This window comes from Canis lupus, chromosome 8 (assembly GCF_048164855.1).
Source record: "Canis lupus baileyi chromosome 8, mCanLup2.hap1, whole genome shotgun sequence".
NCBI classification, from domain to species: domain Eukaryota; kingdom Metazoa; phylum Chordata; class Mammalia; order Carnivora; family Canidae; genus Canis; species Canis lupus.
Window position 1 is genome coordinate 68,256,635 of NC_132845.1, and position 17,673 is coordinate 68,274,307.

The window sequence follows — 17,673 nt, forward strand, 5'->3', positions numbered from 1 at the left end:
GAGTCCTTTTACTTATTTACTTTTTAAAGACTTTATTTATTCGTGAGAGACACAGAGAGGTAAAGACATAGACAGAGGGAGAAGCTGCAGAGCTCTGCTATAGGACTCAATCCTAGGACCCCGGCCGGGATCACAACCTGAGCCAAAGGCAGACGCTCAACCACTGAACCACCCAGGGGCCCTGTGAGTCCTTTTATTTTTTATTTTTTTTTAAGATTGTATTTATTTATTCATGAGAGACAGAGAGAGAGAGAGGCAGAGACACAGGGAGAGGGAGAAGCAGGCCCCATGCAGGGAGCCTAACATGGGACTCCATCCCGGGTCCCCAGGATCACGCCCTGGGCTGAAGGCAGCAGCGTTAAACCGCTAGGCCACAAGAAAACCAAGGCCCACAGTGTTAAGTTAACTTACTCGATGTTACAGAATTGATGAGTAGTGGAGCAGGGATTCCGACCCAGGCAGGCTGGCTCCAGAGATTGAGCTCTTAATTACATTGTACTGCCTCTAAATGAAATGGGGGAACTCAAAGAAAGTTTCTTGTGTTCTGCTTTAGTTTCTAAATAAGGGAAAACCTTGGGGAGATGCGAGCTATGTAGCAGTCACAAAAAGCTTCATGGAGGAAATGGCACTAAAGCCATTGAGATCTGAGCCTGAGATAAAGGACAGGCAAAACAGAGATAACCATTTCTCTTTTCATCCCAAACATGTGACTTTTCTTTCCCTCAAAACTCCCTCATATTCCTCTAGAATTCCTCTGTGTGGTACAATACTTAAGATTGTGGGCAGGTAGGAATCATTAAGACAAAACTGCTTGGCTGAAAACACACACTTACCTCCACCAGCCCTGCCCACGTTTCTGTCTGCTTCATCATGATGTGGACCAGGATGAAAAGTACAGTGAAAAGGAACTTTAGATGGTCTCTTCTGAGAGGAAAAAAAAACAAAACAAGATGCAATCAAAGAGGGATACAAACCATAAGAAACTCTTAATCATAAGAAACAAACTGGGTTGCTAAAAGGGAAGATATGGGAGGATGGGGTAACTGGGTGATGGGCATTGAGAAGGGCACATGATGGAATGAGCACTGGGTGTTCTATAAGACTGATGAATCACAGACCTTAACCTCTAATAATACGCTGTATGTTAACTGATTGAATTTAAATAAAATAAAAAAGATTGGGTGTTCTGTATGAAGAAGCTGATGTACCATCAGAAGCATAGATGGTAACAAATGACAAAAAAAAATGCTTTGTGAGCTACTTACATCACCTATCTTCTACCTGAATTGAGAATATAATTTTTTAGTAAGACTTACTGTTCTAATTACACCACAGAAAAACTTTACCACAGCAGCTGCATGTGACTCTTCATGTCTTACACCTGTTCAGGAACTGTCCTGGTGCCCTATTATGGGTTTCCATCACCTACCCCATGAGCTGGCATTAAGGACCGGTGAGTTCACCAGCCTCCCCAGGATCCATGCAGCATCTTCTCTCATGAGAACACTGTTTACTCTTCACCTTCCTGCTAACAACACTGGTGCTGTTCCCTCTGTTTGCAATGTCCTTCCCTGATTGCTAAAATCCTAGTATGTTAATATGGGTTGAAAGCATTCTAAATGGGAAGAGCAGCAACAGCTGTGGGCTCCCAGAGAGGAATGTGCTTGCTATGTTCCAGAAACAGCCAGGACATCACGATCTAGAAGGGTTGCATTTTGACAGTCAGATCAGGGAAGGAGTTTTCTCATACAGATCCTTGATCCTTAAACCAGTTGAAATTCTGATAGAAAATTTGGATACCCTTAATATACAAGGGTAACTGCTGGTGTGAATCTTTTCTTGTCAAGCCACACCTGACCCCACAGGCAGCCTTTACTAAGAAGCAGCCCGTGAAGAGCCAGGGTCCTCAATGTGAATCCTCCCACTGCTCCACCAAGGCTGGCCCCTTGGCAAAGGCTCTGCATGCTTTACTCCTGAGGTAATTGCTTGCTTGCTTGCTTGGGTTTCTTCGTGTGTGTGTGTGTGTGTGTGTGTGTGTGTGTGTGTGTGTGTGTGTGTGTTTAAATAACAACGGTAGGGGTGCCTTGGTGGCTCAGTGGGTTAAGCAGCTGCCTTCAGCTCAGGTCATGATCCTGGGATCCTGGGATTGAGCCCTGCATTGGGCTCCCTACTCAGCAGGGGGCCTGCTTCTCCCACTGTCTCCTCCTCCTGCTTGTGCTGTCTCTCTCTCTGTCAAATAAATAAATACAATCTTTAAAATAAAAAAAAAGTAACCATTGTAATAATAGTTCGCCCATTTGAAGTGTACAATTCAATGGTTTTTAGTATTCAGAGCTATGCAGCATCACCACAATCAATTTGAAAACATTTTCATCACCCCAATAAGAGACCCTGTGCCCTTTGGAAGTCACTCCCATCTCCCTAATTCCCTTAGCCCCTAGCAACTTCCAGTCTACTTTTGTGTCTCTGGATTTGCCTATTCTGGACATTACATGTAAGTGGAATTGCCATGGCACAATATGTGGCCTTTTGTGTCTGGCTTCTTTCGTTTCTTGTGATGATGTCAAGCTTCATTTGTATATGTTGCCACGTGAATCTGTACCTCAATCTTTTAAATAGCTGCATGACACTCCATTATATGCATTTACCAGTCTGCTCATTCTTTCATCCACTGGTGGGCATTTGGGTTGTTGCCATGTTTGGGCTATTAGGAATAATGTTGCTATGAACGTTGTGTATCCGTTTTCTTGTGGATGTATGTTTTCATTTCTCTTGGGTATATATACTCAGGATGGGAATTTCTGGGTCAAATGCTTTATTTAACCTTTTGAGGGAATGCCAGACTGTCTTCCCAAATAGTTGTCCCATGTTACATGCTCATCAGCAGTGTATAGGCTTCTGATTTCTCTGTATCCTCAATGATACTTGTCACTATCCTTGTTACAGCAGTTCTACTGGGTGCGAAGTGGTCTCATTGTGGTTTGACTTGCATTTCTCTGATGGCTACTGATGAAGTGCATCTTTCCACTTGCTTACATCCATTTGTATATCTTTTTTTCTAAGGATTTTATGTATTTATCTGAAAGAGAGAGCATGGGGGGTGGGCAGGGGACAGAGGGAGAAGGAGAAGCAGATTACCTGCTGAGTGGAGAGCCCGCTGTGGGGCTCAATCCCAGGACCTTGAGATCATGAACTGAGCCAAAGACAGATGCTTAACCAACTGAGCCACCCAGGTACCCCCATTTATATATCTTTTTTGGAGAAATGTCTATTCAGATCCTTTGCCTATCTTTTAATTGGTTGGCTTTTTATTATTGAATTCTATGATATGTTCCAGGTTTAAGCTTTATCAAACATATCTGATTTATGAAAATTTTCTACCATTCTATAGGTTCTCATTTTATTTTCTTAATGGTGTCCTTGAAGCTGGAAGTTTTAATTTAGGTGATGCCCAGTTTGTCCATTTGTCTTTTGGTTCCTTATGTTTTGGGTGTCTGTATTAGCTAGGGTTCTCCAGAAAAACAAACAAGAGGATATATAGAGAGGGCGCCTGGGTGGCTCACTGGTTGAGCATCTGCCTTCAACTCAGGCTGTGATCCTGGGGTCCTGGGATCAAGTCCCACATTGGGCTCCCCATAGGGAGCCTGCTTCTCCCTCTTCCTGTGGCTCTGCCTCTCTCAAGAATAAATAAATAAATTAATTAAAAAATAGGATATATAGAGAGATACAAAAGAGGGGATTTATCATGGGGATTCGCTCATGCAATTGTGGAGGCTGAGCTATGGCATGATATTCCATCTGCAAGCTCTAGAACCAGAAAAGCTCCTGGTATAATGCCCAGAGTCTGAAGGCCTGAGAAGCAAGGACAGCCCCGATGTCAGAGGGTAGAGGATGGATGACAGGGAGGGAGGGAAGAGAGGGAGAGAGAGACAGAAATGACCTGGTTCTCTGCTTTGTTGTCCTATTGGGGCCCTCAACCAGTGGGATGATGCCTCCTCACATTGGTGAGGTCAGATCTTCTTAGTCTATTTGAATGCTAATCTCTCTGTAACCACCCTCACAGACACACCCGGAAATAATGTCTTACTAGCTCTCTGGGCATCCTTTAGCTCAGTCACATTGCCACATAAAATTAGCCATCCCGGTGTCCCATCTAAGAAACACTTGCTGGTGGAAATGTAAAATGGTACAGCCATTCTGGAAAAGTTTGACAGTTTCTTATAAAGTTAAACATAAACATACAATATGACCAAGTCCCAATCCCAGGGATCTACCCTAGAGAAATGAGTTATGTTCACACAAAAACTTACACACTGATATTATAACAGCTTTATTCATAACCTCCAAAAACGGGTACAAGTCAAGTGTCTGGGTGGTCAGCGGATAAGTTATTAGTTGCAGTACATTGGGTGAGGGAAATACTACTTAGCAGTCAAATGGGATGAACTATTGCCCTGCAACAGCTTGGATGAATTTAAAAAGCATTATGCTGAGTGAAAGAAGCCAGTCTTAAAAAGTTGCATGCTGTATGATCCCATTTATATGACATTCTTGAAAAGGCAAAATTATAGTGATAGACATCGGGTCAGTGGTTGCCAGGGGTTAGAAGTGGAGGGAGGTTGTGTACTAAAAGGACTGGTGGGAGGGGATTTTTGATGGGGCCGATCTATAGGGGTTCTACGAATCTATACATGTGCTAAAGTTCATAGGACTGAAAAAAAAGAAAATCTCACTTTGTGTGATCATTTTTAAAAGTTTAAAAATATAAAGTAACAACCTCATGGATTGTTGGGTAGACAATCTATGTCCAGTGCACCAAACATGCATTCAGTTAATTTGGTGAAACAGGAAGCATGATGAATGGGAAAGGTGGGGCTGGCAGGCAGGGAAGATGGCTTGGGAAGCCCCAGGAGGGACTGGTCAGAAGGGTGCCGAGCAGTTAACAGGGACCCTCAGAGCCCGTGAGCATCCAGGAGAAGTCTCCTGACATGGAGACCTGAGACCCATGCATGCATGGGGAGCCAGGGGCGTGGAGAACAGCTTGGGGACAGCCATGACAGCTCCTCCCCTGCCAGATAAGCCTCCAGACCCACAGGGCAGGCTATGTGTGTGACCCTCCCCAACCACCCTATGTCCGGGCAGTGTGGGACTAGTGCCTCCAGCCTCCTCTGACCCCAAAGGGCTGCAGACTGTGACTCTGGGTCTCAGGAGCAGGAGTACGGCTGGGTTTCTGGGTCAGAGGACACCACCACGTTGCCCAGGTAGGATCAGACGGTTGGGGTTGGGGCCTGCAATACTTCGGTTCCTTACACACCCCGACCCCCACCTGAGGGTGATTTCAATGCAAGTCTGAGAACCCTGACTTAAATCCTCTTTCCAGTCTGCTGGCAATCTGCAAGGCAGATGCCCCAATAAAGTGGGAAAGCCACAGTGTCCTCTTTTACCTGGTCTGTAAATCCACTTTTTTCTGTGCCACTTGCTCATAGAACATGCACCCACTTTTTAGAAGTTTCCGGACCCCTTGAATCCCAGCGGTCAGTGACTGTGAGCTCCCTCTCTCTCTAAACCCATCACCTCATGGCCGGACAAGCTGCCTTAAATGCTGGCAGTGGGCCAGGTTGGGGGAGGGGGGTCCCAGCCCTGGAGAAGAGAGGACAGCCAGGGCTGAGAGGCACATGGCCCAGGACAGCAGGACTTGCCAGTCCTCTAACCACCAAAGTAACTTTACCAGAGCAGGAAGAATGTCTCTGCTGGCCAACTTGGAGTCAACAGGCCTGAGAGCAAGGCCACCAGGGTCCGAGGTTGCGTGCGTACAGCGTTGGAGATGAGAACCCCTCTCCACCCCAAGAGGGACACGTGGGGAGGATCACGCTCAGAGGGCACGGGGGCTGGGAAGCAGCGGAGGTGTGCGGGTGCTCATGGAAAGCCCAGGAAGGGCTATGCCAGGGAGAGGAGATGAAGGCTGGACACGGTCAGCGGTCAGGAGGGGAAGCCACCGAGAGAGAGGTCTGGGCCGGCGGTCAGATTGTCTAGAGATAAAGGCATGGCCTGGGAGGCAGCGGCCAGTCACAGAGGCAGGAATGCTCAGGAAGCAGCCGGGTGTTGCCGCAGAGGTTCAAGCATCATTATTCAGTTACTACGCATTGAGCGGCGGCCCAGGCCCTGCGGTAGGGCTGCAGGTACAGCAGGGATTGATCATGGGGATGGGCTCATGCAATTGCGGAGGCTAAGCTATACCGTGATATTCCACCCACAAGCTCTAGAACCAAAAAACTCATGGTATAATCCAGTCTGCATCTAAAGGGCTGAGAACCTTGGCGGGTCACTGGTAAAATTCCCACCATCTGAAGGCCTCTCCTTTGTCACTTAGCTGTGACTGGAAAGGCGACAAGGACTTGGTGTATTTACTTAGTTATTTTGAGTCAGTGAAGAGCATAATGAACTCAAAATGTGATCAAGTCCTGGTGGAACTGAGACACTTTTTTTTAAGTAGGCTCTGCAGCCAGCATGGGGCTCAAACTCACGACCTTGAGATCAGGGGTCTCCTGTTATGACCAAGCCAGCCAGGCCCCCTGGAACTGAGACAGACTTTTATCCAATCAGATCCTTGACTCCTTGGGGATTACCTATCAAGCCACATCCTACTTCTCTTGACTTCACAGACTGTTCTCGGTATGCTATCTCACCACAAACCTAAGCAGATCCTTTGACGGAGAATTTAACTGCCACCGAGACTCTGTTCAGAAATGGTCCGTGTCTGCATGGAGCCAACACAACAGGTTCAAGAGTCAAATGTTCTTAGCTGACCCTCGACTTACTGTGAGTGACCCTCTGGCTAGTGACTCACCTTCTCTGAGCCTCAGTTGTTACTTCTGTGAACAGTAGTTACCAGATCAGAGTTTTGTGAGGCTTAAAAGCCAGCATGAGGCCAAGAGTTTGCCTAGAGGCTGCAAGGAATGTGTTCTCAGGACATGTTACTAACCATTCACATCAGTAGGAGGATCTACCAAGTGCAATTCACAGCTTAGGGAGACCCCACACAGGTCCTATGGTGTCTGTCTTTCTAGACAGAACGGACATCCCCCAAAACATTTTTAAAGAGCATTTAGACTCTTTCAGATTAATCTTGTCTGTTGTTTTAGCATACTTTTGAGCGGCAATAAGGCATCTTGTGTCTTTAACATACTCTACATTTCCTCAAAAGATAGACTCCATAGTTACAGAATAGGATTCAAGCATCTGTTAGCCTTTTTTTGTTTGTTTGTTTGTTTGTTTTACATAAAGAAGGGGGGGATTTGTTTCATACACCAAGCATGATGCACTTTTTTGGGTAATTTTAAAAATGTAAAACTGGGCAGCCTGGGTGGCTCAGCGGTTTAGCGCCGCCTTCAGCCCATGGTGTGTTCCTGGAGACCCGGGATGGAGTGTCCTCCCCCCCCCCCCCCCCCCCCCCCCCCCCCCCCCCCCGGCCCCGCATCTGGCTCCCTGCTTGGGGCTTGCTTCTCCCTCTGCCTGCATCTCTGCCTCTCCCATTCTCTCTCTCTCTCATAAATAAAATCTTTTAAAAAATTGTGGTAAAATATACTTAACATAAATTTTACCACCTTAAAAAAAAGATTCATTTATTTATTTGAGAGAGAAAGAGAGAGTGCATGAACACAGAGGAAGAGGGAGAAGCAGACTCCCCACTAAGCAGAGAGCCAGATGCAGGGCTCCATCCCATGACTCTGAGATCAGGACCTGAGTTGAAATCAAGAGTCCAGCTCTCAACCAGAGCCACCCAGGTGCCCTGCTAAGGTCCCTCTTGAGACAGAAGTTTCTTTCGTACTGACCAAATGCATAGGGCCTCTGTCCAGTGTGGATACTGATGATGTGGCTGAAAGCAGTCTCACGTGTGTGCATATATAAGGTTTCTCTATAGCATGGCCCCTCTGGTGGCTGCTGAGAGCCCATCAAGGCGTAATGCTTTGTCACACCCAGCACAGTCCTAAGTTCTCTCTCCAGTGTGGACACACTGACGGGTGAGCAGACTTTTTTCATTGTTTGCTTTTATAAGGTTTCCCTTTAGTGTGAGCACCCTGATGTTTGGTGAGATCCCTGCTCAAACAGGTTTCCTCACACCCATCACACATGTTGGACCTCTCTCTGATGAGAATGTTTTGGGGTGTGATAAGGTTTGAACCCTGGTAGAAGAATTTCCCACAACCCCTGCGTTTATAAAGCTTCTCTCCAGTGTGACTTCTCTGTTGTAGGCAAAGACTTACCAGTAACAGTTTCCCCCAAGGAATGCATGTGTAAGGTGTCTCCCCAGTGTGCAACCTCTGATGTTGAGAAAGCTATGAGCAATTCCTGAATGTTTTTCCACACTTACGTTTATATGGTTTCTCCCTAGGATGAATTCTCTGGTGTCAGTGAGGTGCGTTCTGCCTCAAGGCTTTCCCACAGTGGCTGCCCTTAAATGAGTTCTCCCTGTGATGGATTTTCCAGGGCTGAGTAAGGGCAGAGCACCCCGTGATTGCTCTCCTATGTTCATTAGCCACAAAGGGCTTCTCTCTGGCATGTTTTCTCAGATGCTAGAAGGTGGGGTTTCTGAGCAGATTTCCCCATACACTACATAAGAGGATTTCTTTACTTTGGGGGTTTTCTGATGCTTACTAATGACTGAGCAACCCAGTTTACCTTTCTTTCTTTCTTTCTTTCTTTCTTTCTTTCTTTCTTTCTTTCTTTCTTTCTTTCTTTCTTTCTTTCTTTCTTTCTTTCTTTCTTTCTTTCTTTCTTTCTTTCTTTCTTTCTTTCTTTCTTTCTTTCTTTCTTTCTTTCTTTCCTTTCTTTCTTCTTTCCTTTCTTTCTTCTTTCTTTCTCTCTCTCTTTCTTTCTCTCTTTCTTTTTTTCTTTCTTTCTTCTTTCTGGACTTACTTATTTACGAGGGGGATAGGGGCAGAGGGAGAGAGAATATTATGCAGACTCCACATTGAACACAGAGCCCAAGTGGGGCTCAATCTCACGACTCTGAGATTACAACCTGAGCCAAAACCAAGAGTCAGATGCCCAACCGACTGTGCCACCCAGGTGCCCCCCAAATTAACTCCTATAAGATCTTTCTTTTTTCTTTTCTTTAGTATTTATTTATTTATTTTTTAAAGTAGGCTCCATGCCCAGTGTGGGGCTTGAACTCATGATCTCATGATGGAGAGTTTCACACTCTACCAACTGAGTCAACCAGATGCCTCATAAGATCTTTCTTCCTATGGGATGTTGACATTTCTGTCAGCTTTGTAATGATTACAGGCTTTTTCCCCAGTGGGGGAGGAGGAGGTTTCTATGGACGATTGTTGCTTTGCTAGAACAAGACCTGGGGAAAGGGGATACTTTTCTCTCTGTCTTGTGGAATTTTGCTATTTCTAAACAGCTCGTAGATTAGGAATAGTCAACTCTTCCATTTATATCTGCTGCTTCATGATCACCACCTCCTGGAGTACTCAGTTTATCCTTGGTTGTCAATTTTTAGCCTAAGATAACAAATTGGAAGGTAAATGCCATTAATCTCTGTGGTAAAGAAAAGAAACATTCCACAAAAAGTCTAGAATGATTTACACAACTATGAGATAAATGGGCAGGCAGCCCGGGCATTGGAGGCAGACAGAGCCTCAGCGAGAATTCTAGCTCCACCACTGAATTGCTTGGAGGCCCTGAGTCTCATGTGTGAAATAGGGATAGAAACTATATTCTACCTAGTTCACAGATTTTTTTGGATACAGAATGTGTGTGAAAGCCACAAGCACTGTACGTGACATACTTATTCAGTAAACAGTAGCTGGTGTCATCTTCCAAAAGCACTTGCTGGGGACATCTGGCTGGTTCAATCAGTAGAGTGTGTGACTCTTGATCTCAGGGTTGTGAGTTCGAGCCCTACGTTGGGGGGAGAGGTTACTTAACAACAACAACAATAGCAACAACAAGAAGCACTTGCTAAGTACATTCTCCTTCGCACATAGGTCAACGTGGGTTTCTGGCAGCTGCCCAGAAGAGGAAGAGATTTTAACAAGAATGCCCATGGGGCACCTGGGTGACTCAGTGGTTGAGCGTCTGCCTTTGGCTCAGGTCATGATCCTGGGGTCCTGGGATCCAGTCCTGGGATGGGGTCCCACATTGGGCTCCCCACAGGGAACCTATGTCTCCTCCTGCCTCTTTCATGAATAAATAAAATCTTTAAAAGAAGAAGAAGAAAGCCCTTGTGTCCCACACTCATAATCAACTTAACTTCAATGTTCTTAATGCTTCCATTCTCGGCTAACTGCATCTCCCCTAGGAAGATATGTTACCTCCAGCCATGGCCTGCCTTACTTATCCCTGCCTTCACATCCCTGGCCCAGCAACCAGCTCATAAACCACATTTGGTCACTACCTGTGGTCTCTGGGTGACAGAGGAATGTTATCAACACGTTGGAAGCAATTTGGAGTAGTGGAGAATAGCCAGTTTGATAGATGAAGAAAAACAATTGCAAAATAAGAGTCATATCCTACTTTCAATTAAATCTGTCCCTAAAATAGATCTTGCCATTATTTCAAGATACACCACCAGAGTAAGTTACATAATGGCCACCCGAGGGTGTCAAACTCTAATCCCTGAAACTTGTTATTTTATTTGGAAAAAGGATCTTTATAAATCTAATTAAGGAATTTGAGATGAGATTAGCCTTTTATTTTTAACTCTGGGGAAACTGAACCTAGAGCTCTTGTTGCTTGATCCCACTGATGTGTCACTCCTCTATCACAAGAACTAGGAAGATATTCATAGAAGAAATGAAGGCTCAGAGGATTGTTGACTATGTTGGTTCAGGAGGAAAATCCCCTTAAGGTAATAATGGTGACTAGAAGGAGCTCAGCTGGGAAAAAGGACTCCAGCAGCCAGACCTCTGTCCTGTATCTATATTTTCACCCTAATAACAGAAACCAAAGAACTAAAAAGAACCTTCAGTTTTCAGAATAGGTATTATAAATTATTTACTGGAAAGGAGTCCAGAAAGACACAATCTACCCAGAAAGTCAGGAGGTACCACCCCTCCCCAGGCGAGCCAAGAAGGTACTGAAATGTGGCTGCTGACTCTGGAGCAAAAGGCCAAGGAAAAAACAAAGAGCCTGAGGGGTCAGTTTCCCTGGTGCCTCCTCCACTGGGCCCTGTCTTCCTGGTCTGGAGATCAGTGAGGTCTCCTGCTGGTTGTCGCTGCAGCCCCTGACAAGCACGCAAGATTCCTCAGTCCTTGTTCCTGTAGGAGAAGACGTGCCTGAATCCAGCTGCTGGGGTCTGGACAAGGTTTGCAGTGGAGAAACGAGGCTCAAGTGATCTTGCGTCGGGCCCCGTGTCTTTGCTGCTTCTGTACCTAAATATGTAAGTAGGAACTGGTGGGTACAAGTGTTAGAGGGGATTCTCCCTTCAGGGACTGCTGTCTGTAGAGGGTCACAGTGGGACCCGCCGATCTCGCAAGGTAGAGGAGGAGAAAGGGAAATCACAGTTTTACTCAAAAGCGGGGCCAGTGTAGGCAGGGAGGGCATTTCTCCGTGCAACAGCGCCACCTGCGGGACACAGCCGCCGGGCACACGACGCTGAAGAGCTCCGGACCCAGGAAGCTTCAATTCTATAGGCCTGATAGCTCCGTTGGGGTGAATCAAGTCAAAGCTGATGAATAATAAGATGCGGAGAGCCTAGAAGGCCTCACTAGTAAGCCAGGAATGGTATATTTAAGAGCACAGTGGGTCTGGTCCAAAAGGGGTTTTATATGAAGTGGTGCTACTGCTTTGGAAGAAACCTGAAACCAAGGGGTGGATTAGTACGGACCAGAAGTCTCCGTTTCCCCTGAATGCCTGGGCTGAGTTCCCTGATGGCTCAGCTAAGGTGAATTCTGATGGGGCCCATGGGGCGGGGGTCTGTTGCTGCCCAGCTTCAGGCAGGGCCAGCCACACAAAACAGAAAGCCAATGTCACGGCTCTGCTCAGTGGGCAGAACTCAAAGCTGTTCTCATCATAAATCAGGCCAGTAGTCCTCCCCACCCCCCCACCCCGAGCCCCAGGAGCCTAGTTACATTTCACTGACTTGGGCTGTTGGCCAGTGGCCTGGCTGCCTGGTTTGCCACTTGAAATGACAGGGAAGATTATAGGCACATGCTTTGGGGCAGTGAACACACCTTGGCTCTGGCAGTTGAGTCACTCGTGCGCATGCCTGTGGCGGGGACCTGGTCTCTGATAAGGCCAGCACTTTTAAGATGCTGATCAAGCCTGCACTGTCCAGAAGCTCCCTCTCGTGCTTAAATCAACTCCATTGAACCTTTGACACCTTCTAGAGGCTCTCTTGGTGCTGATGTCCCTGTACAGTCTAGTCTGGTCCCCTGATTGAGGCCACATCATTATGGCCCTTGAAACTAAGATGTGTCATGTTTTCAATTTTGCAGACCATCTACAGTCTGACATTGGGGTGCACAAAACTCTTTCTCACAAAATCTACCTAACAATGGGTCAGTAGTTAAGGTGTCGGATGGACATTCTATGCTCCCTGCCATCCACAGCATCTGAGTGCCAAGGGCTGGAACGACGTCCTCCAAATCATTCCTACCTCTCTTACTTCCTCTTGGTCCACGGACCTTAGTAAGGCATCCTGGTTGCTAAATGTGGCTGTCCCCTGAATGTGTTTGTCTCCTCCTGGTTGGTCTTGACCAGAGGGTACTGATCAGGATGGAAGGAGGGCTTTCTAGACTTGTTCTGAAAATTAAAGATTTTGCCCTGACCATTCCTTGGAATGACACTTCTCCCTGTCCTCCCTCTCCCCACCCCATGCCCACCCCAGGCCATCCTGGTTGCAGGCAAAAGGGAGCCTAGCAAACTCCAACTTAATTTTATTTCGGCCACCAGGATTCTCTTCATGGACTGACATAATTCTGGATCATAAAGACAATGACCATTTGATTGAGGGTGCTGCTCTCCAGCTCCCCCACAGTGGGCTGCGTGTGCTATGGCGGGCTGAACAGTGGCCCCCAAATACAGCCAGGTCCCAATCCTTGGAACCTGTGAATGTTACTTTACAGGGAAAAAGAGATTTTGCAGATCTGATTGAAGTATGAATCTTCGGATGGGGAGATTATCGTGGATTTATGATTAAGGATCTTCAGATGGGGAGATTATCCTGGGTTATCCCAGTGGGCACTGTATATAATGCCAGGTGTCTTTATAAGAAAGAAGCAAGGAGGGGTTTTATCGCACAAGGCGATGTGACTACAGAAACAGAGGGACAAAGAAAAAGATTTGAAGATGCTGCTAAAACACTGGAACTGAAGGAAACTGGAACACATTTCCTGGTACCTGCTGGTTGCGGGCACTGGAGTGGGCTCTGCAGGCTCAAGGCACAGGTCTTCACCTGCTTTCTGAGAGCTTTCACTTTGGATGTGGCACAGGCATACACTGAAAGAACCAGCTAGACAAATGGGTAGGGGAGCAAGGGGGAGTAAACGCAGTGCACAGCGACGTGCTTGGGCGTAGGAGTGGGGAGGGGTCGGAGTGGGCTGGGTTTGTCCCAAGCGAGTTTTGAAAGGCTGCTGGAGATGGAGGATAGAGGGAGGCCGGGAAGGGCTGGAGTGCTGGGCACGTTCCTAGTATGTAGGTAATACGGTATTTGCAAGGAGGAAAGGACACGCCGGTGAACCATTCGCGACCAGGTTTCACCTCAGATTATCCACTCAGTGAAATACCTATTTAGGTCCTTGGCTGTCGGGTTGGACGCGGCAGAGGCCCGCACGTGGGCGTGGGGCATACGAAGGGAACTGCCAGGGGAGCCGGCGCGGCTGAAGCACGAGGACCGAGGGCCGGGTGGCAGGCAGGGTCCTGACCCTGCGGGGCCTTGCACGCCATGGCCCGGGCGCGGATCTTGTTCTGAGGGCAATAACGTGGTTCTTCATTAATTCTGCAACAGTCTTAGGAACTGGGCCGTTTTATCCCAGTTTTACTGACGAGGACGGTAAGGCTGGGAGCGCGCAGGGTGAAGTAATTTGTCCCAGATCTGTCCCCGCCGCAAGCGCGAGGCGGGACCGGGTCTTCCGAAGTCCACCCGCTCCGGGGCCGCCCGCCCCACCCGCCGAGGCCCCGCGCCCACTGAGCATGCGCCGCTGGCCTACGGAAGCCGACGGGGAGGGGGCGGGGCCGAGGCTGGCGGGCGCGGGGAAAATGGCGGCGGCGGCGAACGGGACTGGAGGGAGCAGCGGGATGGAGGTGGATGCGGCAGGTAACGGGCCTCGCGGAGGCGGCCTCTGGTGACGCCCCCCGGGGAGCGACAAGGCCCCCCTGGACTCCCGGGAGGAGTCAGCAGTCGGGACGGCGATCCCGCCCCCTGGACTAACTTGCGGGAGGGATGTATGGCTCCGGCTCTGCCGTCTCCCGCTCGCAGCTCCGGGGCAGAACGTGCGGCCCCGACGCTCACTCGTCCTCCTTTTCCTCCACCCTCAGTAGTCCCCAGCGTGATGGCCTCCGGCGTGACGGGGAGCGTCTCCGTCGCTCTTCATCCCCTCGTCATTCTCAACATTTCAGACCATTGGATTCGCATGCGCTCCCAGGAGGGGCGGCCTATGCAGGGTGCGTGCTGGGCGTCAATCTCCAACCTCCTCTCCTTGGCCACCTGCCCCAAGTAGGGGTCTTTGCCCCCGCCCTTCCTGAGGCCAGTCCCCCCTCCCCAGGTCACCGTGTCTCCAGCATTGCGTTCCCACTGACCTCGACCCAGGGACCGGATTCTTAACCCTCCTGTTTTCCGTGTCGCTCTCTCCCCCAGTGATTGGGGCGCTGATCGGGAAGCAGGAGGGCAGAAATATCGAGGTGATGAACTCCTTTGAGCTGCTGTCCCACACCGTGGAGGAGAAGATTATCATTGACAAGGAGTATTACTACACCAAGGAGGAGCAGTGTGAGAGGGGGATAGACTCGGGGGTGAGGAGTGGGAGTGAGAAACAAAGGCAGAGTGGGGAAGATGGAGAGTGATGGGGAAAAATAGGAGAATGGGACAAGAACTGTGTTTGTGTGAGGAGAGTATCACAAAGGATCTCAGAAAAGGAACAGTTTAGGTACCCACCCCCCAGACAGTAATAGATGAGAGAAGATAGAAGGGACTAATTATTGAGAACTGAGCCAGGAGTTGAGCGGGGAGGGGAGAAGCTGATGAAAAATATACCAGGAGTTTCCAATGAAGGGAGGGTGATTTAAAGAATGATACCCTGTGCTCTTTCCTCTGCAGTCAAACAGGTGTTCAAGGAGCTGGAGTTTTTGGGTTGGTATACCACCGGGGGGCCGCCTGACCCCTCTGACATCCACGTCCACAAGCAGGTACACATGCATGCTGGTGCATGCTGGGGCAGGGCTTGAGCAGGGGAGGGAGAAAGATGGGCATTGACACCCACATCCCCATTCCCTTCCAGGTGTGCGAGATCATCGAGAGCCCTCTCTTTCTTAAGTTGAATCCTATGACCAAGCACACAGATGTGAGTAATACTGACCCCATGCCCACTTAGGCACGGTGCTGGACAAGCATGACAATCTTACCCTCCTCCCCTGCTGTGCTTTACATCTCTGTTGGGCTGAATCTTCACTTGAGGTGAATTCTCCGCTCAGCAGCTGTGTGACTTTAGGTTAATCATTTAATCTCAGAACTGCTTTTTGCCCTATGTATAAGGTGGGGGTTAGCCTTACTTCAGTGGGCCCTTGGGAAGATTGACTGGGAAAATCTGCAGAAGAGCCAGTACGGTAGCCCAGGTGCACTTGATGTAAGAGCTGTCTCCCGTTGCTTTACAGCTTCCCGTCAGTGTTTTTGAGTCTGTCATCGATATAATCAATGGAGAGGTAATGCCCTGCCTTTCAACCCCGCGGTCCTGCTCCTTGGCCTTTCCTGCTCCTGACTCTGCTTTTGTGCCCTGTAGGCCACGATGCTGTTTGCGGAACTGACCTACACTCTGGCCACAGAGGAAGCTGAACGCATTGGCGTCGACCACGTGGCCCGAATGACAGCCACAGGCAGCGGGGAGAACTCCACAGGTAAGGAAGACTGGAGGTGTTTCCTCAGCAGTGGGGGGTGGAAAGCGTGGCCAGGTGCGTTTTCAACCTTGGCCTCTCCCTGTCTCCCCCCAGTGGCCGAACACCTGATAGCACAACACAGTGCCATTAAGATGCTGCACAGCCGGGTCAAGCTCATCTTGGAATATGTCAAGGCCTCTGAAGCGGGTAGGACAGGCGTCTCCCTGGCACGCCTACCACTTTTTCTCACTCCTGAGGGTGACCTCATCCACATTAATGCAGTCCTTCTGTGCCTTTAGGAGAGGTTCCCTTTAACCATGAGATCCTGCGGGAGGCCTATGCTCTGTGTCACTGCCTCCCTGTGCTCAGTACAGACAAGTTCAAGACAGACTTTTACGATGTGAGTCTAAAACCCAGGCTGGGGACGTGGGGTTTGTACATCATGTCTGCACGCAGGACCCGGGACTCAGACATTCCCTGGGCAACTGGTTTTCTGTTCCTTCCAGCAATGTAATGACGTGGGGCTCATGGCCTACCTTGGCACCATTACCAAAACCTGCAACACCATGAACCAGTTTGTGAACAAGTTCAACGTCCTCTATGACCGACAAGGCATCGGCAGGCGGATGCGGGGGCTCTTCTTCTGAGAGGGTACTTGAAGGGACGATGCACAGGTTGGACAGTGGTCCCACAGGGGAGGGGCATCACACTCCCTTTAGAGAAACCTCCTGTTGATAATAAAAGAGGAGCAGCCCCTCAGCACCCCTTGCAGTGGCTCTGTCCTCTCTGTTGGGCACCACACGGCTTTCTCAACTCGGATCTTGAAAGGAGGCCCTTGGTTCCAGCCTTGCTCGGCAGGACAGCCTGATTGGGAACTCTCTGCCACTTGAGGTGACCCCGTCCTGTCAGGTGGATGCATCTATACTGGGCCAAAGGCTGCCTGCTTCCACCCAGGCGAGCTCTGTTCTCTAATGTCTCCCAGTGCAGAGACCAACCATATACACTTGACAAATGACTGCTTTTCCAGGCTAAGTGAATTCAAGTCTTTTTCACCAAGTGCAGAGGAGTATTTTCATTTCTGTGTAGGACTGCCCAAAAGCTCTGATCCCATGGCATGATTTATTGCCAAGAGGGAGAGGTTCTCTTTGTCTTCTTTGCTAATGTTTACTGAGTGCTTACTACAGCGCTATCTATCCACACCCGACCCAGGAGCACCCCTCAACACTAGGAGGCAGAGCCCATACTTTAAAGGGACTGGTATATACAATTATGTGTGCCAGTTGTTCCATCTCCACCTGCCACCCTCCAGTCCCATCATCGCCCCTAGACAGAGCTTTAGAGTAGGAGTTGGGGATAAAGGAAGATATGAGCATTGAGGCATTTCAACAAGTAGAAAAGGAGAGGTGTTGGTTCAGAGGCTTTCCAGAGCCAGGGGGTGGGGGCACAGTAGGCCCAGGGGGACTGGAGATCTACTGCAGATATGATCTCCACACAGGACCTATATATAGGCCAGGGGCACAGTAGGGAGGATCAGTTCCTGGCAGGCAGAGTGGGCGCTTTAACTCCGTAAATTTATGGAGTATATGGGGTAAGACACTGAAGGGAACGAGACTCTAGAAAACCCATAATACCCTG

At 48.7% G+C, this 17,673-nt stretch overlaps 1 protein-coding gene across 1 annotated transcript; it reads left to right on the top strand.

Moving 5' to 3' along the window:
- Positions 1–13,843: 13,843 nt before the first annotated feature.
- Positions 13,844–16,800, top strand: COPS6 (COP9 signalosome subunit 6). Its single transcript, XM_072837182.1, has 10 exons — positions 13,844–14,266; positions 14,488–14,613; positions 14,807–14,938; positions 15,266–15,354; positions 15,447–15,509; positions 15,820–15,867; positions 15,945–16,059; positions 16,153–16,245; positions 16,338–16,438; positions 16,545–16,800. The coding sequence occupies exons 1-10, from the start codon at positions 14,143–14,145 to the stop codon at positions 16,683–16,685; spliced, it is 1,032 nt and encodes a 343-aa protein (XP_072693283.1). The 5' UTR covers positions 13,844–14,142; the 3' UTR covers positions 16,686–16,800.
- Positions 16,801–17,673: the final 873 nt, after the last annotated feature.

Bases quoted from the DNA above. Each gene is read 5' to 3' on its own strand.
- COPS6 (XM_072837182.1), top strand. From the start codon at position 14,143: ATGCGCCGCTGGCCTACGGAAGCCGACGGGGAGGGGGCGGGGCCGAGG. The intron at 14,267-14,487 runs GTAACGGGCCTC...CTCCACCCTCAG, and splicing joins GATGGAGGTGGATGCGGCAG to TAGTCCCCAGCGTGATGGCC. The intron at 16,439-16,544 runs GTGAGTCTAAAA...TGTTCCTTCCAG, and splicing joins TCAAGACAGACTTTTACGAT to CAATGTAATGACGTGGGGCT.